At 30.5% G+C, this 24,255-nt stretch overlaps 1 protein-coding gene across 1 annotated transcript; it reads left to right on the top strand.

The window, feature by feature from the left end:
- Positions 1 to 7,130: 7,130 nt before the first annotated feature.
- LOC109805488 (uncharacterized) lies at positions 7,131 to 14,930 on the top strand. The gene is made up of 3 exons (XM_020367572.3): positions 7,131 to 8,801; positions 9,401 to 9,689; positions 12,367 to 14,930. Exons 1-2 carry the CDS (start codon positions 8,619 to 8,621, stop codon positions 9,656 to 9,658), a joined length of 441 nt encoding a protein of 146 aa, XP_020223161.1. The 5' UTR covers positions 7,131 to 8,618; the 3' UTR covers positions 9,659 to 9,689; positions 12,367 to 14,930.
- Positions 14,931 to 24,255: the final 9,325 nt, after the last annotated feature.

The raw sequence follows: 24,255 nt of genomic DNA, 5'->3' as shown, positions 1-24,255 counted from the left end.
TAGTTATTTGTTAATTTGAATTAATGAAATATAGTATCAAATAGTTTTTGATAACTTATGATTTACACTGAATTTTAATAGTCCAACCATTAAATTAAAAGTTCTTAACGCATAAATTAAGTCTGTAAATTTTTAAAATATTAAAAATTATTTGATATTTTTTCATTAATTGAAATTAACGATTATTCAAAAAAACATATTATATGTGAATTAATATATCGAAGTATCAAATAACTTTTAAACTTTGCAAATATTTATAAATTTGATTTATACATTAATAGTTTATAATTTAACAGGTGGATCATTGAAATTTAATATATAACATGAGTTATTGAGTCAAGTAAGTTTAATATTACTTACTCTTTAAGTAAAAATTTGTAGAGTTGTTATATTCATTAAAAAAATTTAATTTAACAGTTAGACTGTTAAAATTTAATATACATAATGAGTCATTGAGTGGAGTAATTAGATCTTTTTTCACACACACATATATATAGGCATGACAATCTAATCCGCCCCGATTTGGACTGGAAAAATACGTGTTTATCGGGTTCGGGTTTGGGTTTTCTCTGATTGATAAAATTGGGGACAGGGGCAGAGATGTTAATACCTGCCTTGCCCTCGCCCCCACCCCGTACCTGCCTCGCTTAATAATATATTTAAAAATTTATATATATATATATATATATATATATATAAACCAAAATTAAAAATATTTATATGTAAATATTTGTATTATTATTTTTTATTATTTTTTAAAAATTTGTTCATATTTATTTAAAAAGAAAAAAGAAAAAAATAGGAGCGGGGACGGGGCGGGACGGCGAAACCCGAACCCTGCCAAGGACGAGGATGGGTACCTGAATTTATCCCCAACAGATATTGGGGGCAGGGGCAGAGACGAGGAACGTAAAACCCGCCCTCGTCCCGTCCCGTCCCGTTACCATGCCTACATATATATGATTAAAATTTAACACAATTCAATGAGTTGGGTTAACTTCAGTTTTCAATAATAAAATTTAATATCTGACTTAAAGAATAAGGAGTTTGATTAAATTGAATTGTTATCTACTAAAAAAGTCTAAAAGTTTAAATTGAAGTACTTGGGTTGATTTAGATAAGTTTTGATTCATGGGTGCCGGTACTTGTGAACACACAACATTAATTAAGTAGATAAAAAAGATTTTATTCAAAATCCTATAAAATTTATTTATAACATTAAATAATAGATGACATTGAATATTGTACAAAAACTAAGAAACGTAATAAAATTTTCTATTTTTCAAAGCAATTTTTTTTGTTACTTATTATACCATCTTTCATTTTTCTCTATAATAAATATATATTAGTTGTCATGTGTACATCAATGAAAAGTTAAGTGACATTTAAGAATATAATTGACAAATAATAATTAATGTTGTCTTTAAATTTAAAAATGAAAAATAAATATAAAAAAGATTATACTAAAAATTTGAAAAATTAAAAAGAATCGAGCGTGTATTTTATAGATATTAGTCTTTAAATATTTTAGTCTTCATCTTTAATTAAAAAATAATTAATGATTTATAATTTCAAAATTCAATCAAATTTATCCTTAACTGTATCCAATATTAATATTTCAGGCATCAATAATTGTTTAGTCAAACTATAATAATATTTGAGTTCTATTAAATTCTTCTTCTGTTCTGTATTATAAGCAAAAAATAAAAACACACATTTTTTTGTTCTTAAATATAAATAAATTTTAGCTACATATGTCTGATTTAATGACACTCTTCCTAAAATATCCCTCTTTTAATGCATGACTTCTCTTTTAAAATCCAGGAGTAATGCAAACAGACCAAGAGGAATCCAATAACTTCCATCTGTCAAGCAAAAAATTAATGTTATGTCAATTACCTAATATCCATATGGTATTATAGTGAACCAATTATCCCAAACTAAAGCTTTTTTATTTGATTTGTTAAGGAATCATACAAATACAAGTGATTATGTTATTAGACATCATAAATGATATGAAATTAAAATGTTTGTCTTTCAAACTAAGTATTTCATTTGACTAGATAACTTAATCGTCTTAGTGCTTTATTTGCAAAAACTTTTCACTAGAAAAAGTCTATATTTGTTGACATTAAAACTAGAAATCCTAACGGTTCTAAGATCATATTTTGACTTAAAATTTGTGATAATATTTGATGATGATGATGTTTGAGGTTCAATGATGATTTTATGATAATGTGTGACACCCTCTACCCCAACATACATATATAGTAATTATATAAAACAAATAAAATAAAATAAAATTCTTCATCATATGACAATCAAATCTCCAACAACATAAGGGTAAAGAGTTCACATTCATAAACTTAATCCAAATAGCATGTAGAGAAATTACAAGGAAATGAAACTGAGTTTTCCAAAATAATTTAATAAAAACAATATCTCAATCTAATCCTATCTATGCCCCGATGTTACATGTCCTATCAGAGCAAATCTCAACGTAGAAGCATAAGCTTCATCACCAACATCCTCAGCCTCATGCTGATAATAACCTATATGACAGTCAAAGAAAAGCAACACAAGAGAAAAGGGAGTGAGAAACATCTCACTCTGTCTCACAATGTAGGAATATACACCAGATAGTCAAACACAAACAAAACATGTATAACATAGATAGATTAATAATAATATCACATCTCACTCATCTAAGACATAAAAACCTCAATTTATCATATAACATTAAAAATGCATATGTATGGAAACAGACTACATATTATCATGCATGTGGCGCCAGTAACATATCACATGGCATATTGTCGCTAGCAATACAAGAAGAGTAGTCTAGGAGTACATGCCGGGTTACACCCTCTACGCACTCTCACTAGAAGGACATACTACCAAGGTCTCGTCGGGATAACTAAGTCGCGCAAGATACATCCCATGCACACAATGGACGAGATTGGGACTTACAAACCGAGCTATCCCCAAGGACTAATCACCAAAGCTTTTACACTAGGGGCCTTCCCTGACGGTGTATTCCATATCGTACCCTTAAAACATTTATGCACATGATGCATGTCAATCAAGACTCTATACATTCTCATATCACATTATCATGTCTCATCATCATATCATCATATCACATTCACAATTTTCACATAGCACTTTAATTCATATCAAAAACTCATTTATTTGCGAAATTAAATACATATTTATATATCTCATACAACAAGGAATACAACAGAACAATCAAAAAGCAAAACAGAAAACTTTCATATTTTTCCTGTTTCTCTTAAGGTTCTCTCAAGAACCCACAGAGCACTTTAATTCATATAATAAACATCTTACTCATAAAATTGTCTCTTATAATTACCAATGCATTCCCTTAGGGTTTCCCATAGGAACCCATAGAATTCTCAAATTATACATTTATATTTAAATATAGAAGCAATAGAATAAACATTTATAATTAGAGAAAATCCCTCATACGTGAGCATACAACAAACAACAAACATAGGATTGGGGGCCAATCCCACTACCCAACATACATTCCCACACCTAGAGCAAGGTTTCTCACTCCCCCTTACCTCGATAAGCAGGAGCTAAAACTAAAATCGGATCCTACTGGTCTCCTCCTCTAGGTTCCCCCTTGGTCTTAGAGAGTGTAGAAGAAAAAGAGTTGAGAAGTGAAAAATGTGCTTTTGGGAGTGCCAGAGCGTTCTATTCATAGGCATCAGGAGTGGCCAGAACGACCCCTTTCAAATCCTGAACGGCCCGTTCTGGACTCATTCGTCATGCTTAAATTTCATATCCAGAACGGCTCGTTCTTAAACCAGAACGGCCCGTTCTGGGATTATAATTTAACCCACAACGACCATGTTTAGAACGGCCCGTTCCCAAAGTAAAACAACCCGTTCTGAGTTCGCATATTGCTCATAAAATCCTGTGTTGAAACGGCCCGTTCTAGTCTATGGTTTAAAGGCCATTTTAGTAGTTTAGAATGACCCGTTCCAGTTTGGGAACAGCCCGTTCTAGGTTACTAAAAATCAAAATATTTTTCAAAAAATAATTTTCATAAATATAAAAATAAATAATAATTAACCCTTATACTAGTAGAAAATTTGGGATGCTACATAATGAGGTTATAATCTTGAATGCTATAATACGTGATAAACAAATAACGAGGATGTACAGTGATGATGTGTGCATGATATTGTTCTAATGAAGACATGATGTATAAGGTGATATTGATGAGATGTGTAAATCAAGACATCAATTGGTAATGATGAGATCCAAGCTAGGCTTGGTGTTTTGTGGAAAAGTTTAGGATTGTAGTTTGACAAAGAATCACCAAATGATTATTGCATATGTATGTTGTGTTTTTGTGTTTTGTAGAGTCCATGATTCATGTTATGTTGGAAGGTAATGTGAGTCTACCTGGGAGGGTCTTGAAGGTCATCCACCTAGACCATGAGGGTGTTATGATAAGGAGCCTCTAACATGCGTATGAGGTAATAATCATAGTTGACTATAACACTTCAACAGTATCTTGATTGATGTCCCTTTATTGAGGATGGATTAGGCGGAATACCTATGTTGGAGTGGTTCTATTCCATGGCTCTTAGGCTGTCTTGATTTGGAAATGATTAGGAGATTAGCACCACATGAATATGTGTCTATTACATGCATTTGCACAAATACTATTTTATAATTGAAGTATTCTTGAGTAGAATGAATAGTTGTGGTGGATCATAAGTATATGTGATTTGATTGATATTTGAATATGAATGAGATTTAATCTCATGAATGTGAATATACTAATATGGAAATAATTGAAGTTATTATATGTTTGGTTAGTACTATCCTATGCCTTGTATGTGTTATACATTGATGAGACATATTCTCACTCCCTATTTGTTGTTGTTGTGTGTGTTTAGGTCAATCTTCACTTGAAAGATTAGCTCAGGTACTTAAGAATGAATTTGATGGGGGTGAAGTTAGGGCTTCCATGGTTTCTTCTGGCCCTTGCTTTGATAATTTGATATCAGAGAATAGAGTTATCATTTTGCATTTATAATTGTTAATCATGGTTTGTTTGAGTTTTTGAGAAATGGAATGCAAAAGTTTACATATTTTAACATAAAGACATCTTCAAAATAATTAAAATGACACAACATGTTAAATTTAACTAAATAATAATAATAGTAATAATAATAATAATAATAATACATAAATTAATTGGTTTGGTTTGGAATTTAAAAGTGTAAATCCGATAACTAAGCCAATGAACATTAGATTTAATTGGCTTGGTTTGGGTTAAATTCATTCAAAACAAAAATATGAACCAATTTAAATGGTTCGGATCAAATTGTCAGGTTTGTCGAGTTGATTTGATCATATGAACACCTCTACTTAGCGGCTTGTGTTCCTTAACCATGTTGTCTAGGAATTAACTCCTTTTGAAATCTTCATAATAAGAGTTGATCTATTCATTAAAAGCTTTTAATTTAATGATTGAACTATTAAAATTTAATGTAGACCTTGAGTGATTAAGTAGAGTAACTCTACTAAGAGTCACACTCGAAGTAAGTAGATATTTTCCCATATATATATAAATATGTGTGTGTATGTATGTATGATTAAAATCTAAAACAACTCAATGAGTTGGATTTTGTATTTTCAATAATAAAATTTGATATCCAATACTTAAAGAACAATGAGTTTGATTGGATTGAATTGTATTATACCCAAAAAGTCTAAAAATCCAAATCAAAGTACTTGGGTTGAGTTAGATAGATTTGGATTCATGATTACTTGTACTGTGAACACACATCATTAATTAAGTAGATAAATAAATTTTATTCAAAATTCTAGAAAAATTATTGATAACATTAATTAATAGATGAAATTAAAGACTAGTACTTTAGTTCCTTTATAATAGTCTTTTTAAAATTGTACATAAATTAAGAAATGTAATAAGTTTTTCTACTTTTCATAGCAAATTCTTTTTATGCTTTTTATTATATCATCTTTCATTTTTTTTTAATAAATTCATACTAGTTATCATGTGTAATTAATGAAAAGTTAAGTAACATAAATAATTGACAAATAATAATTAACGTTGTCTTGAACTTTGAAAACGACATGTAAATAAAAATAAAATTTTACTAAAAATTGACAAGTTAAAAAGACCGGAGGGAATATTTACTAGATATTAGTCTTTAAATATTTTAGTATTCATCTTTTATTAAAAAATAATTAATGCTTCATAATTTTAAAGTTAAATTAATGTTAATTTTGAAATTTATCCTTAATTATATCCTATATTAATATTTTAGGCATCAATTAATGATCAATATATTAAATATGAATTGTTTAGCCAAACTATAATAATATTTGACTTCTATTGAATGTTCCCTCTATTTTGAATTAATTATAAGCAAAACACACACATATTTTTTGGTTCATAAATATAAACAAATGTTAGTTACTTTTGTCTCATTGAATGATACTCTCTCTAGAGTGTCTCACATTTAATCTATGACTTTTTAGTTGCATTACTTATTTTTTTTTGTTTTTATAACAAGGAAAATTTATGAAGAATATTATACATCAGTAAAATTTAATACATTTAGCTAATTTCTTAATATGTGTAAAATCATTTTTTCGCTTAGAATATATAAACACTACTAGAAAAGTATTATTTTTTTACAAATTTTTCTACAAAAAATTATTCGCAAATTTTTTTTTGCGAATTTTCTTGCAATAATAATTTCACAAATTTTATAATTTACAGATATTTCTTACAAATTTTTTTATGAAAAAATAATCTACAAGAAATTTTTGCAAAATTTACTACAATTTTAATGATCGTAGAAATTTTTTTCCATGGTAAAAATTTGTAGAAAATATTGTAAGAATTTTATTTTGTTTCTTGCAGATTTTTTTTACAAAAATAAATTCGCAAGTAGTGTTTTCTAAATGGTAGAAATTTTTTGCAGGTAATTTTTCCTGCCAATTTTCCTGCCAATTTTAATCCGTAGGAAAAATAAAAAAATATGTAAATTTATAAGTTTAATATTTTAAAAAAACTTTCAAGTCCCACATCGATTGAAAATAAAATAATTAAAGAGTATATAAGTTGGGGCAACACTTACCTTACAAGTTGATTTGTATGGTTGAGTGTTAGGCTTATAATCTACAATCTTACAATTTAAAAGATTATGTCTCACATGTTGAATTCATTATGAGCATTTGAAAATTGAAGAATTATTGAAAGAATTTATAGTAATTTCTTTAATTTTTTTACAAAAAATATTCCTGTAGAATTTCTTGCGAAAAAATTCGCAGGAAACTTTCCTGCGAAATTTTTTTCTCAGGAAACTTTCTTGCGAATTTTTTTCGCAAGAAATTTCACAGGAAAATTTCTTGCGAATTTTAAAATTCGTAAAAGTATATTATCTACGAAAGTATTACCCGCAGATAAAATTTCACAGAAAATTTTTGAAGGAAGAACATTTCCTACGAATTTTTATGAAAAATTTGCAAGAAAAGTCGCATGTAATAAGAGAAATTCTAGTAGTGAAAGAAGGGAGTACTTTCTTTGTCCCAAAATGGTGTGAATTTAAGGTTTTATATAAAAATTAAAAATAATATTAAATATATGACTTTTTAATACAATTTTAGTAAATTAACTAAACTTCTCAATAAATGCATTACTGTAGTAATTAATTATTATTCCAAAATTAATATATTTGATTAAACTCATGCATGATCCAAGTCCCGATGATGATTAGTAACTACTCCCTCCATTTTTTATTCATAGTCATTTTGTCAGAATTTATCATTTTTTTATTGTCATTTTACTAAAATCAATGAATTATTAATTTTTTTTTTCTCATTTTTACCCTTGATAATTAATGTATGTTTACTGAACAATGTGCCTATTTATTTCTAATGTCTACCTATTTTTCTCCAACTACCTATGTAAAGTTAATGTTACATTTAAAAGGGCAATATGTTTCCAACGAAATACTATAAAAAAATAGAGGTGTAGAATATGAAATTAAGTAATAAATATTTTTGAAAACTAAAATATCAATCATTTTCTTAAGTCTCGTGCAAAACCTTAAACGACTATGAATAAAAAACGGAGGGAGTATCATAGCTTGTGAAAGAGTTAATCACTTATACACTGTCAGTGTAAAAAAATTTTACATTGGCAACCAATTATATCCTTTAATTGTGTCATGTCACTGTCAAAAGTAAATGTGTTTACAGTGACATGACACAATTAAAGAATATAATTAGTTGTCAGTGTAAAAAAACTTTACACTGCAGGCAGTATATAAGTGATTAACTCAAACTTCAAACCAATAATATGGTTATAAAAAATAGAAAGTGTATTATTTTAAATTACAAAAAAATTTATTGATAACATTAATTAATAGATGACAATAAATGATGTTATTTATTTTTTTTGTTGATATTAAATGTTATATTTTGATTGTATTCAATATTGATAGTTTTAAATTAGATTCACAACTTTTTCTTTTCTAGGATATTTTGTGCCTTTAAATTAGAATTGTGGAACTTTGGTCTCAAAGAACATAGGCAAAATGACAGAAGAAGATCGCAAACGTACATTGGTAATGGAGAAGCTGAAGAACTCTGTGTTGTTTCGACTTAAAGCATTGAACCCTTCCGCTTCCATCAACTCTACCCATGCTTCCTTTATTCAAGATCGTCTTCAACATGTTTTCAAATCCTTTCACACCCCCACACACCCCCCTTATGCTCAGGTATATATTCTCTCTCTCTCTCTTTCCATTACCTAGCTTATGCATGTTCCTTTTTCTAAATCTTGTTTTATTGTTTTTGTTTGATGTTGCATGACCTTGGTTTAAGTTATATGATTCTTATGGCTTTCATGATACCTTTGGACCAGACTAAAAAGATAAAACGAAAGAAAATATAAATTAAGTTTTTTTAAAATAAAATAATAAAAAGTAAAAAGTATTTCAAAAATAAAATGAGTTTTTTTGAATTTAAAATTTAACATTTTATCCATCCAGATTTTTTTTATTTTTTATTTTAAATTTGTTTGAATGCAAGCTACGAACATTTTTTGAGTTTTTCTATTATAAATAAAGAGTATTTTTTAATAAAGAAGCTCTCACAAGCACTTCTATTCTTGCATTCAAACAAGCTCTTTAATTCATGATTTCATGTACAAATGCACTTTATACTTCAAAATAGGTTGAGTTGATGATAACAACTAATACCTTCTAGTTGTAAAAAAAAGTTTTATTCTTGTTTATTTATTTAATGGATCAAGCGTACAATTTATTATCAAAACCTTATTTTTCATTTTTTGTTTTGGGGTTGATGTGTTGTGTAGATGATAAAAAGAGCAATAATGGAGTTAAAGGAGGAAAGTGGGTCAACTGAGGAGGCAATTTCAGAGTTTATTAGAAGGGAGTATGAGGATCTGCCTTTGGCCCATGGGACGGTTCTTAATGTTCATTTAAGGAAGCTTTGCCTCGACGGGATTCTTGTGTGTAAAGAGACTGGGAGGTATGTGCTTCTTGTTGATTGTGATAATGAGAAGGATAACCCTAACCAAAGGAGAAAGAGAAATGGCTTGCACATTGAATGAATAGCGGAAGAACAACAAGTACTTGACTTATGTAAGTTTTGGATGTTAATGTTGTTAATTGATTGTTATCCTTCATAATTGTGTTGTTATAGTTTGTGGCAAAAGTTTTTTGTCGTGTCTATGAATATGACCTTTTGGAATCCTCATAAAATTGGGTTTATGCTTCTACATATCACATACCGAAACAACATTGGTTTGCACTTGTGTTAGTAGTAGGAGTGTTCATGAGTTGGGTTTGAGTAAAAATCAAATCCAAACTAATTGAACTTAATTGGTTTGGATTGTAATTTAGAATTTTTGTTGCCTGATCCAAATGGAACTAACCCAATGTTGATCGGATTAGTTCAATTCAAGTCATTGACTATCCAATTAAATTCTTTTAAAAAGAGATATTTTCTCAAAGTAAACATATTTTTCAATATTAACTAAATTAACAGATTGTCAAAAATTAACTAAATTTACAAAGTTGTAATATAGTTCCTCTTGGTTTTGTCTTAGGGTTTCAAATGCTCTACAATGTGTAATATCCTATTTTTTAAGACAAAAAAATAAAGTTGTTAAATAATATTTACAATATAGTCTTGATTAATTTATTTAATTGAGGTTATAGCATAAATAAGGATGTTTTTAATAAATAAAATAAAGTGTAAAAGGTAGGTTAAAGAAGAGCCTATGCATTTGAACTCTAAAGCCCAAGCCAAAGTCTTATTAAGAAAAAATAAGTAGATGAAGGGTTAGGTTAGATAATGTATAAGTTTTCTATGACCCTAAGAGTGTTTACAAAGAACACGTCATAAGAGAGACAACAATACAGATGGTACATGTTAATTCAATGGATCTAAGTGACACATCATAGAGAAAATCTGAGAAGAGAACCTTGAGGAACATGTGGACTAGTCTCAAAATACAAAGAATGTGCCCATTGCTTTGGAGATCATCATCTAAGATAAAAAGGAGTAAGAATGTCTCATGGACATGTGTGAGGGATACGAGTAGTGAGTCAATCCTTAAGTATCTTAAAATGTTAATTGAATTATTTTGGATGCATATTTTTATGTTCTTGAATTGATCCATCACCTTGTCTTGGTAAATTTGTCAATTGTGATTATTGATTCAAATGGATCTATGTATTAGGGGTTAGGATTAGATGTATGATTTAGGAATTTGGAGTGATTTGTTTAATTATGAAAATTCTTGTATGAACATATCTTGATATTTAGGTGATTTCTATCTGCGTGATTAACCAAATAGAATTCCATTTGTTGAGTCGAAAAGTAAACACTTGGAGATACTGTTTAGCCTCAAGAATCACATAAAAATATTAAGAAATAACCGAATTATGTGAGTCACAAGATGAGCCTCATGTTTTGTGAGTTAAACATAATGTCTGCAATTTGTAAGCCTTGTAAGAACCTTTATATGATCGAATTAGGTTTCATGATATTCATAAGACTTGTATCCTTGGATGTTAGCTTTCTAAGGGACCTACAATCACCAAATAGGAGGTTTATAACTTACATTATGATTAAATTAGTGAGCGAGAGGAAAATTGCCAAAATTAGGCTAAATTATTGTAATTTTGTCATTTTAAAAAAAATAATAGATGGTAAAATCAACTCTTGGGATCAACATAGAAGTTATAGATAATTATCTTAGATTTATAATAAAATTAATATCAAATTGATAAAATAGATACAATTTTAGATATCACGTTTATACCATAGGATGTCATAAAACCTAAAGAAAAGAAGAGATAATTTGTAAATTATAATGGTGAATTGTTTTATTCATTAAGTGCCTATATGTGATATAAGTAATGGTAAGGTATAATGTTATGATTTGTGATGATGATGATATTTGAGTTTCAATGATGAGGTTATGATAAGTATGATTTAATGTTGAATGTTATAATATGATAAACAAATAACGAGAATGTATAGTGACAATATGTGTATGAGATGGTGTTAATGAAAAGATGATGCATAGGGTGATGTTGATGAGATGTGTAAATCTTGCATATAGTTAGGAATAATAAGGTCCAAGCTATGCTTGGTATTCTGTTGAGAAGTTTAGGGTTGTGGTTTGGTAAAGAATCACCAAATGATTATTGCATATGTATGTTTTGTAGTTGTGTTTTGTAGAGTCCATGCATTCATGTTTTGTTGCAAGGTAGTGTGAGTTAATGGGAAAGGGTCTCGAAGGTCATCTATCTAGACCTTGAGGGTGTTATAGTAAGGAGCCTCTAATAGATCTATAAGGTGATTGTGGCTGACTATAACATTTTGACAATATCTTGATAAATGTCTCCTAGTTAAGGATGGATCTAGAGGATCACTTATGGCGTGGTGGTTCCATTCCATGGCTCTTTGGCAACCTTGATTTTGTGATGATTAGGCGATTAGTACCACATGAAGATGAGTCTGTTATATGCATTTACATTAATATTATTTTATAATGGAAGTATTCTTGAGTAGAAGGAATAATTGTGGTGGATCATGAATATATGTGATTTGATTGATATTTGAATATGAATGAACTTTGATCTTGTGAACGTGAATATACCTGTATGGATATAATTGAAGTCATTGTATGTTTGGTTAGTGCTAATGTATGTATTGTATATGCTATGCATTGATGAGACATATTCTCACTTTCTACTTGTTGTTTTTGTTGTTGTTATGTGTGTGTGTTTTGATTGCCACTTGCAGGATTAGATCAAGTACACAAGGATGAATTTGATGGAAGCAAAGCTTAGGGCTTCCGTGGTTACTTTGGATCCTTGAAATGATAATGTGACATCAGGACATAGAGTTATTATTTTGCATTTTATAATTGTAGTGAATTCTATTTATGATGATTTCATTTCTATTGGAGTTTGTGTAAACAAGTGGTTTGCGTCTAGTTTTTATTACTTTTGAATGTTTAATTATGTTTTTAATTTAAGATTTTTATTATGATGGATTTGTGAACCTGTTTAGTGTTAAACTAATTCTAAATTTATTTTTATTAAAATATTTTAACTTAGTTGTCTTTTAGAAAGAAAAATCCTTATTTATTATGCTTTGGGTAGAAGGGTGTCATACAATGCACAAAGATGACTCTTAATATATTGCCTTATAGTTTATCTTGATTTTTTTATTCTTTGTGAAAAAGAATGAAAAAATCTATATATTTTAACACAAAAGCATCTTTAAAGTAATCAAAACGATTCATGTTAATTTTCAACTAAATAAAAATAAAAATAAATAATAAATAATAAATAAAATACATAATAAATGGTTTGGTTCATATTATATATGTGTAAATCTAATACTTGAATCAATCAACATTGGATTTAATGGTTTAGTTTGGGTAGGACCCATTCAAAACAAAAATCTGAACCCATTTAAATGGTTTGGTTTAGATAGTCAAGTTTGTCAATTTAATCTGATATGATAAACACACTTAGTTAGCGGCTTGTGTCCCTTAACTAAGTTGTTTAGGAATGAAATCATTTTGACCTTGTATATGAAATCGACTATGTTGGAGGAAGAATATCTACTTTCTATGTGTTCACAATCTCTATCGAAGATTAATCTCTATTTTTTGTAGTGTCTATAGTTGTGACCTTTTGAAATCTTCATAGTATTGGATTTACACTTCTTCACATTACATAACGATGATATACAAGTATCTCTATATATCAAATTAGTCACTCCACTAACAAATATTGTTACTCACTTTTTATCTTATCATCTATTTATTACTATATTTATCAGTCTTTTGCCTTTTTAGGTGTTAAAAAAGGATTAAATAAGTTTTTAGTCCTTAACTTTTGTCAATTTTTGATTTTGGTCATTGAAAAAATCATATTTAGTTTTAATCTCTAAAAATTTATCCCATGAACAAAAAAAAAATATGTTAAGGATCAAAATATTAACAAGAAAAAAAAAGTTTAAGGAGTAAAAGTGAAAATACCTAAAAATTGAGAGAATTAAATTAATATAAAAATTATTGAGGGACTAAAATAAAAAAATTGATAAAAGTTTAAGGACTAACAACATATTAATCTTGAATAATATACAATGGTCATGATCATTTTCCATCCATATAAACTAATATTTTGAAAAGAGGTATCAACTTTTAAGATAATGAAATGAGTAAAAGTTTCTAATACATTTTGTTTTCTAAATTGTTAATATAGACACTTAAAATTTACCTTATTATGTATTTCTTCAACTTTTTTTTGTTAGCTTTCTAAAGTTGAGTTTTCACAAAATTGATTAAAATCATTGGCTTGTTTGGTTGTTTCTGTCTTTGCTATGAGTTTGATCTTAGTATTGGCTTGTAGTGTAAGGTCTCAAACATATTAGACCGCAATTTGTGTCATTATAATAATTTGTTTGAAGTTATATTCAAGTTTTGTCAACAACCTATTTCTTATATGAAGCTCTAACAAGGATAAATCATTTGAATGGATTTGTAAGAAAATTCTTCACAACAAACTTACATAGATCAAATTATTTGTGAAAAAACAATTAGAAAAAGGATGTAATTACAAAAAATTAAATTTTGTGTTGTAGTAGGAGTTACCTTAGTTTACATCAAATTATTGAATGATAAATATGAAAATTACAATAATAAACATATTAAGCACAAATATATGTTTCCATATATTATTAGCATAGTCATTATTAAAATATTTTGATTCACAAAAATTTCAATCATGTATACCATTTGATAAGCTAACCATTTATATCATGTGATAAGTTGAATATAATTTTTTCTTTTTTACAAAACAAGCCAAATATAATTTTAAAGCTTAAGAAATTCATGAAACATGAATTTTATCCCTAAAATAAATAACATTTTTTTCTTCTTTTAGCACTAGTATTTTATTAACGTAATACATAGACTAAACATTTATTATATAACTAAAATTTATTATAAATTATACAAATAAATATTATCTTTGAAAATAAAATCTATATAATAGATAATTTTAAATATATAAATTATATTTTAGATTTATGATAATAAATAATTTATATCGTTTATGATAAGACTATTTTTATTTATTGTTAATTTATTTTAAAATATTAAAATTTAATTCTTAAATAATTATGATAAATAAAAATAAAATTAGATAAGAACTTAAAATAATTTCTAAAGCCCGTAGTCAAAGAAAAGTCTTTAAAAATATTATTGCGCAATATAACCATTCGTGTTTAATATATAGGCTAACACTATAATTTTTGTTGTATTGCATGCTATGCATTGTTTTGTGTTTTATGTTGTGTTGTGATGCTTTAAGTTTTTAAGTTGATATGTTGAGTTGTGTATTGTTTTTAGGACTTTAGGGATTAAGAAATCTTTAGAAATTGAGTTCTTTTGTGTTGTTTGTCTTCAAGTCAAAGTTGATCAAAAATAGGAGAATTATATAAGGTTTTAGAAAAGAATGAACTTCATAAGCTCATTTTAAACAATTTCTAAAGAGAAGTGTTAGACAAAAGTGTTCTAAAGTCGATCAAGTCCAATCTTCGATCCAATTTTCCAGAAGGTTCCTTTTATTCCCTTCATCACTAGTTTAAGCTATTAGTGTTGTGATTTGAGCTATGGAGCTTTGAATTGTAGAGAGAATTTTGCCGCTCGAAGTTCACAATTTTCTCTCATCCTTTTGTGTGTTTCCGTTTTTGAAGTGATTGAGATAAGGAATGTTTGTAAATTTCATTAATCTTGTGTTGTTAATGTTGATTCTTGAATTGTCTTGCCCATTGGTGGCAATTGTGTTGATATTAATGTTGTTGTGTCTTGTGTGGTGAAGGTAGGGTTTTGTGTTTTGGAACCCAACCCTAGTTTTTGTGTTATATCTTGTTGAATCTTTGATGCATGTTAAGTTTGTGGTGGCTTTTGTGTCGTTGAAGTTGTTATGAGAAGATGGTGTGGACTGCATGCAAGAAAAAAATGGTTTTGGTGGCCGAATTTGAAGAGAGGTGGCAAGTTCTATGCTAGAACCTTTTTCTCTTGCCTAGTGACAAGTGTAACTCGCTCAACATGCCTTCATAATTGATGAACATCAATTCAAAATCTGTGTTCTCAGTCAACGACATGATGGTCGACCAACAAGTATATGGTTTTGTAGGTGGCTCTTTTGGGTGAGCTCGCCTAGCGAGATATGAGTCACCCAATGAGATGTGACTTCTCCAAATGATGATCCTCAAAGAGCTTAGTAATATAAAAATTATTGAGGGATCACCCAACGAGACTACTTATCGCCTAGCAAAACTTTTGTTTTTTAATATAATGTATTGTTGTACCTATATAAGTTGCCTTGATGTATATATGTTAATAGTTGATCAATTTATGTGGTATGTTGGAGTATGTTGCTTCATAATGAATAAATCATGTTGTACCATGTTGAATTTGTTATGTTTTTAAGAGTTGTTATTAAATTAAAGTACGTTGAATGAGATATAGTTGACTAATTTATAACTAAACTTGAAATATGTTATGTTGATAAATGCTTGATGCATGTTATTATGTTGTAAAGTTAGTCTATACATCATGCAAAGATGGTCATCAAAAAATATATATAGTTATGAATGTATCAAAGTTATCGAAATGAAAAGAAACTACAATTTCTAACATAATGAAATGATGTTTCAAGATTATTGTTTTCAATTCTCCCCCTTTGTCATCAACAAAAAAGCTTTGGGGAGTTGATCGTCACTATCCGATTGGCCAGTCTTTCTTGGTAAACTCTTAAACCATGGAAAAAAAAGTTGTTCAAATCTTGAGCCCATCTGAGCTCTAAAGGTTCTAAGCTTAACGTTGATGACCTCACCAACATATTCAAAGGTGACAAAGTTGAACGATGAAGGCACATTTGACTTTTGAGACAAGTAGGGAAGCTGAGACAAGAGATGCTTCTTTGGTGGGTGGAGCTAGATAGCTTGCTCACCAAAAGCTTCAACCATCTAAGAATAGTCCCTTAGTGGAGGAGGCGCTTTTAACCTTAGGATGTTCACCAAATCCGAATAAGGATGAGAGCCTATTTCATCCAACAAGACAATGTATGCCCCAAGTTGTCCTTACATGAACAAAAGGAAGCATGAGAACCAATCATCAATGTCATGCCATATCCCAACAAGGTTGAGTTGAAAAACTCTCTAAGGATGATCCCTGAAGCTTATAGGTTGTGGATCTATGAATAGGCGTACATTGAAATCGATGCGAAGAAGTTCTGCCAACAACATATGTTTCATACTCTAAGCATGCATCTTCCAGTGGACTTATGAAGGAGGAAAAGAAGGAAATACCTACCCATTTCAATAAGATGACAAAGCGTATAGTGCATGTTGTCAACTTCAATGACACCTCTGTAGCATTCGTCTAAAAGAACTTGAGGCCCATCATAGGTGATGAGATAGCCATCTTGTACATCATTGTCGCCACTCTGTGACCCCTCTTAGAAAGGATTTGGTTGTGAGATAGAACTTTCCAAGTTGCCTCCACCAAAGATCCTAAACTGGTTCTTGACACGAAAGGAGTATGTTGAGAAATATGGCCCTCATTTGCATCCGATGCCTACATACTTACCATTTTTGGAAGCCCCATATCCACCATTCATCCGACTCTAAGATAGTTAAAGCCTCTTCTTCGGATGTTCCCTCAACTAGTGTTGTTACTAACATAGTTGCTCTTGAGCACCTCCTATATTAGTTGCACTACCAGTTTCTCCAACTGTATGACTTTGTAACATCTGCCCAGATCGACACCAAGTTCAACCAACCTTTTATAACAAATGTCTTTTACAATCACATAAAAATAAATAAATAAACAAGTGTAACACTTGGTAACTTAGGGTAATCAACATTTACATCTAATGTCCAACAATTTTTGAACGCCTTCGCGCCTTGGAATAAGCTTTCAAGCATTCGAAAACAATTTGTGATAAGTGCTCCGATATTTTGTACATACTATAAATGTTTTATGCGTTATTTCCTTATTTGTGCATGTGTATAAAACAGTGAGCCAGACAAATTTGGATTCACTAATTTTATGGCACAAAAATTACGGTGCCTTTTCTCTAATTTTAAACTGTTGAATTATTATAATTCACAAGATTTTGACACGTATCTTATAACTTTTTCTTTAAAAAAAACGAGATAGAAATTAAAAGTAAAATAAATTAACGGTAAGGAGAAGTTTCATTGTAGTAATTAAGCACTCCCGTTGATCACGACATAAACCTCCAAATCCCGCTTATTCCGAGTCTGGAAATGACAACCATCAACATTTAGTGCAACAAACTCATCTTCCTCTATCCAATGTCTAATAGTCTCAACTTCCAAGCTACACCTCGGACATAAAGAGGAAGATATATTCCTCTATGAACAAGTAGGCTCCTTACTGGAATAGCTTGATAAAGTACTTTCCATATGAAAAATTGGATATTAGCTTGCAAATGCAACTTCCAAATGCAAGCCCACGATAACGAATTATGTTGTTTAATTCCACTCCTTTATATAAGCCAATGATAGGCACTCTTTGTTGTGTTGGAGCAAGACACAATACACTTCCCAAACCCAAAAATCTGGAATGCCTTCTAAGTTCTATATCAATATGGCGAAATGTTTGCTAAGGCTTGGGTTACTTCGTAGGAAGCCTTGTGTACAAACTGTTAAGATTGCTATGGTCATTATTCCACACTTCCTTTTCACCTTATAACACTATGAATAGGGACAGTTAAAGCTAACGACTTTTAATTACACCTAATGTCAAACCAAAAACTAGGATTCCCATGCATACACATTTAAGCACTTCCAATGGTTGTAAGATAACATTCCAGCCAGTAGATCCCTTCTTATTTACAGCTGTGAATAAATTCTCTTTACTAAAACATTTGGACTCTTATTTCTGTTGAATTTCGGAAAAGTTAAAACTCACATGTCTTGATGTGCCATTCTGGGTACTTGGTGACAGCACATGAAAGTCCGTTAGTTTGGGCAGAATGTTTAACAATATATTCGGATTGGTGTTGGATGTTTTTCTTAGGATTTGGAGTACCAGACTCCAAAACTAATTACACGTTTGCTACATGTCAACAACACCAATACTGCCACGTACGGTGGTGGTGAGGCTAAAGCTTTCACTACTAGAATGAGATTTGGACGTGCTCCAACTCGTATAGCAGCATGAGAGATTAAGATTTGAAAGGGCACTGCGAAGGGGTACGCACACACCTCCAAACATTTCCTCCTAAAGTTCCCCCACCCAGACGTAGGGAGGGAAAGTAATGGGAGTCGTACACGGAGTCAATAGTCCTCCATAATCACGTACGTCCTCTAAAATCTTGATGAGAACTGTTTGAATAAATTAATTTGAATTTTTAAAATTTTAATTTGAATATGGTAATTTAATTTTTAATATGATTCAAATTATATATATAAAGAGAGAAATTTAAAGATTAAATTTTATAAAAATAATATTAGTTAATTTTTAAATATTTAATAGTTTTAAAAAGTAACATTAGATAATATTTGGTAACTAAAAAATATTTGTGAATATTTAATAATTAAAAATTTATTGATATTTTTAAATATTTAATAATTAAGAAAAAGAAATTGAGAGAAGGAAAAAAAAGAGGCAAGAGAGAGAGTAGTGATGGGAAAGAAAAAATAGAATATGAGAAATGGAAGAAAGAAACAAAAGAAAACATAAGAAATAAGAGAGATAAAAAGATAAAAGATATATAGATTAGATAAGAAAAAAATATATAAAAAATTTCAAATTCTTACTTGTTTAGGAGAATTTGAAATTTTATTATTTTAAAAAATTTCATAAATATTTAAATTTTAAATTCTTTGAAAATTTTCTATCTAAACAAAAGATTTCACTCCAAAACATTTGAAATTCTTCAAAAAAGATTGAATTATTTAATTTAAATTTCTCATCCAAACATACTATAGAGGTTTTCAACTTTCGAGGAAGTAAAAGTTAAAAGTTTATGGCATTAAGAAGAGTTGCAAGACAGAAGTTGATATCATGTGAATTATAATAACCCAACGCTTGAAAATTATGGAATGGCACAATAACTTTTATGTGCTAAAGTCAGTCAATCCAAATTTGAACTAGACTAGCCCAACTTCCAAAATTAGATAGTTAAGCTGCAAACAAAACTATTAGCACCTAAAGCAATGAGTTTAGACCATGTCTTCCTGTACAATTACTTTATAATTTTTGTGCATTTATGAAGACCAGAAGCTCTAAAAAAGTGTCATGCATGGTCATATTTATGAAGATCGAACTTTACACTTAAAACAACCAAGAGTCAAAGGCGCCTTCGCAGTGTCCACCAAAATCAAGTTTTAGCGACCACCAAAATCGGTCGCTATTTAGGTAAATTCAGTTCGCTATTTCATTCAGCGACCGAAATAGCGACCGGAAAAATCCGTCGCTAAAACCCTGGTCGCTATTTCAAATAGCCACCGAAATTTTTTCCGTCGCAATTTAGCGACCGAAAAATCAGTCGCTAGCCAATAAAAATCCGTCGCTAAAATTTTGGTCTCCTAACTTCTAGAGACCAATTTTGCGACCGAATATTTTGGTAGCAATTTCCGTCGCTATTTTTTGTATTTATTTAATAAAAACATTTTATAAATCAGTCGCTAAATCGGTCGCTAAAAAACTGAAATAGCTACAGATAAAATCGGTCGCTATTTCAGTCGCTAAAAAACTGGAATAGGTACGGATAAAATCGGTCGCTAAAAAAATTGAAATAGGTACGGATAAAGTCGGTCGCTATTTCGGTCGCTAAAAAACTGAAATAGGTACGGATAAAATCGGTCGCTATTTCGGTCGCTAAAAATTTGAAATAGCTACCAATTATTTTGGTCACTATTTCGGTCGCTAATAACTTGAATTAGCTACAAATAATTTCGGTCGCTAAAATATACCAGTATTTTTAAATTCTTTTTTAGTTATAAATTTATACCTGTTAACGAATATGAAATTAACAATATATTTATTACACAATTTATAATAATAAACTAGAACATACTAAAAGACAAAATCTTATCGAAGAAAATTTATATTATAGTGAAAACTAAATAAAATATAAGTATGTCAATATAGTATGCTAAAAACACAATAACATAAAACGTTTAAACTTGAACAAAGTAATAGTCAAATATAATAAAATATCCTGAAACAAGTAAAATAAAGAAGCTCTAGAAAAAATTATTATTATTCCCAACTGAAGTGTAACCCCAAAAAACAAATGATAAAAATATTGTAACTTGTTAGCAAGCAGAACATCATAGAACCACTAAAGTCAATCTAATAGTGGCTTTACAGAGATTGAAATAATATACACGAAATCACAAGTTTCTACACCAAACAGAAAAACAAAAAAACAGAGTAACAACTATAGCCTTATCTTAATAAATGAGGTTGGCTACATGAATCACACGAGTTGAATAAGGAACAAATTTTCTCAGCTGCGACCAATCCACTGATGTGTGCCATATCTACCAATAATATAGCTTTCTGCTTATCGCAAACCTGTCATATGCTTCACGAATTTAACCTTGGGACTTCCATATAAAATTATAAATACAATCATTCAAAGTAAAAGGTAAAAGTAAAAAAAATCCTAACATACAATCAATTTATAAAATCATCCTGTACGGTATACTTGTGTATGCATATTACCTTGCGTACACGTTCATAATCATATAGGCGCGCATAAGCACTAGCTCCAGCAAAAATCAGCTTTGGCCTGAAGAGTGTAGCCAATTTCTCCAACTACATTTCAAGATTTTCCCATCACAAAAACCTTGAGATGACTAAAAAGGGTGACATGAATTAAAAAACAATTAACAGATCTTATCTTGGAAACGTAAACAGTTTAAATCGATTGTCATACGATAGGTTACTATAAAGATAAAATCCAGCCTAATCAAATCAATATATATTATGTCGACTAATCAAATCAAGTAAACGCAGCCTGTCTAATATAGTATCGAGTTTTAGTTAGATAAAACCCAGGTTTAAGTAAATATTTCTATCAAAACATTAGATAAAATTTAGGATAAATTTTTCTAAATTCATCCCACAAACACATCTAAATTGTGACTAAGGAGACTGATGACAAAAATGTAGCATCTTGATTAATTATTAAGTAATTCTTATTCAAATTCAAATTACATGCAAATGATTGGAAAATATGTTAAAACAAGATTAAAAAAAATTAAAAATAAAATAAAAGTTGTGTGAGACATGATGACAATTTCTTTTTTCATCAAACCTTATTCAGTCTCAGAAGTTGGATTAAGTTCCGTAATAAACATTAGAAAAAAAAAATATAATTAATGAGCTTAACTGTCAAAGGCTAAGGACCCTAAAAAATACATAACAGCATTACTCACCATTTAAACTCAGTAATATTTGCTCATTGTTCTCTTCCATCCAATCTGTTTACAACCTCACACACTTCTATAGACTCTCAAACAAGTCATCCAGTCAGAAATTTTTGAGTTGCTTACAGATTTTGTCTTCTCCAAATGCAGCATTTCTCCACCTTATTTGCCTAAACCAGCAAAACCAAGCCAATTGTAAATCTTTCCTATGATAAAAGATTTCATGTAGTAAGGACAAGGGAATGCATGGATTCAGACAAGACATGGTTGAGTACAGCTTTTCACCATTAAAGTCTGAAATTTATATACAATCAATGTGAGAATGAATTAGTGACGCGACACTAATCTAATCCCAAGCACTCGTTACACCTTGACCATAGCCTCCACCATTCATTTCATCTTTATATATATATACATATAAATGTATTATAAAGATGAAATGAATGGTGGAAGTTCAAACTTGAAAGTACCTGATCTCCATGAGAAAGATGGCCACCATGAGGAAGATCAAGTGCCATGATTCTATCATGAGGTTTTAGCAATGTAGTATAAACATGAAAGTTTGCAGGAGACCCAGACAAAGGCTGCACGTTCACTGCAATTAAAGGGGTAACAATGTCATATCAGGAGACTTAAACAAACACCTAATACTTTTAAATTTTAATGAATCTATTGAACATCAAAACAACCAAAACGGCAAAAGCAATTCAAATACCTATGGAAGAAGATTGTGATTTAGGAGGCGGCAAAACTTCATCAGAAGCATCAGGAATCTGCTTCCGCGCTTCCAACATCTGATTCATAACGTCTCGGACTAACTTTACCTAAACGACACTGTAACGACCCGCCATGGTCTCTACACTTAGTGGAATCGCACTACTACTAGTGAACTAAGGAAAATATTAAATTGGATAACTCATACATACAGGTATAGATAAGAATAACAATAACCAAATTCTTTAAATACAAAATAAAATGCCATATATGTACAGTCATCCCAAAAATAATATTCCCTAGTGCCGGTCAAACAGACAAAAATCGCTACCCAAAATGGTAACCCTAACACGAGGATCAAACTCCCCGTCTCGCAGCGGTCACCTCGACTCCAAGCTAGCCCTGACCTGCTCCCATACCAAGTATGATCATCGCAGTTCCACCACATGGAAACAGAAGGGTAAGCTAGAATTCACAAATGAATCATAATAATCTATACTACACAATCGTATTCATAGAGTCACACCATACACTCTATCCAATACTACTCATGCATAAAATACAATCCACCAATCATGAAGTCAAACACCACACTTCATCATATTAATAATCATGCAATAAATGCATCTCATGACAGATATCAATGCATATCAATCATCTAATGCGTCGTCACGCATACACCTAGGAGATCTCCACAACAATAGAGCTGTATAAGTGACATTCCATCCTACCGAAACCACCCCAACCGTTTTCACGCCCAATGCGCCCGCTCGGTCACAGCTAAACAGGATATATAATCCTCCCTCGGGTTTACTCGGATGATGTCACTTACACAATTGGAAGTCCAGATCCACCGTCAGGTATAGCACAGCTGGGTACGGGCTTACCACGACCTTGGCATGCATTAACCAAGTCAATTGTGGAGTTCGCCCACCGACTATCCGCAAGGATCCACGCACCTTCCCGAGTACTTGGTTAAGGGAATAACCCTCGACCTCATACCCCGCTCCAACACTAGCTAAGGACTTAGAGGAGACTCACCCAACCCAGTGGCCTATCTGAGCACCACTCTCCCAAATCCAGTGGCCTCCCAGAGCACCACTCTCATATATCAGTGGCCTATCCAAGCACCACTCTCAAGAGACTCTATGTGAGCTCTTCCAGTTCGAAAATATTTTTCCTCTCCTCAAGTCCTAGGCTAGACTCATGCCATAGGCATCACATGCAATCATGCATCATACATCATAATGGTCTGCCCACCATCATGATCAACAATCATACACATGTCATAAGACATCACATGCAGTAATGCATCATACATCATAATGGTCTGCCCACCATCATGATCAACAATCATACACATGTCATAAGACATCACATGCAATAATGCATCATACATCATAATGGTCTGCCCACCATTATGATCAACAGTCATACTCATATGAACATATACGCATGTCATATCATATTCAAACATTCATA

The sequence above is a fragment of the Cajanus cajan genome, chromosome 7, assembly GCF_000230855.2.
Source record: "Cajanus cajan strain Asha chromosome 7, NIPB_CcT2T_4, whole genome shotgun sequence".
Classification (NCBI taxonomy): domain Eukaryota; kingdom Viridiplantae; phylum Streptophyta; class Magnoliopsida; order Fabales; family Fabaceae; genus Cajanus; species Cajanus cajan.
This window is presented reverse-complemented; position numbering and strand designations above follow the sequence as displayed.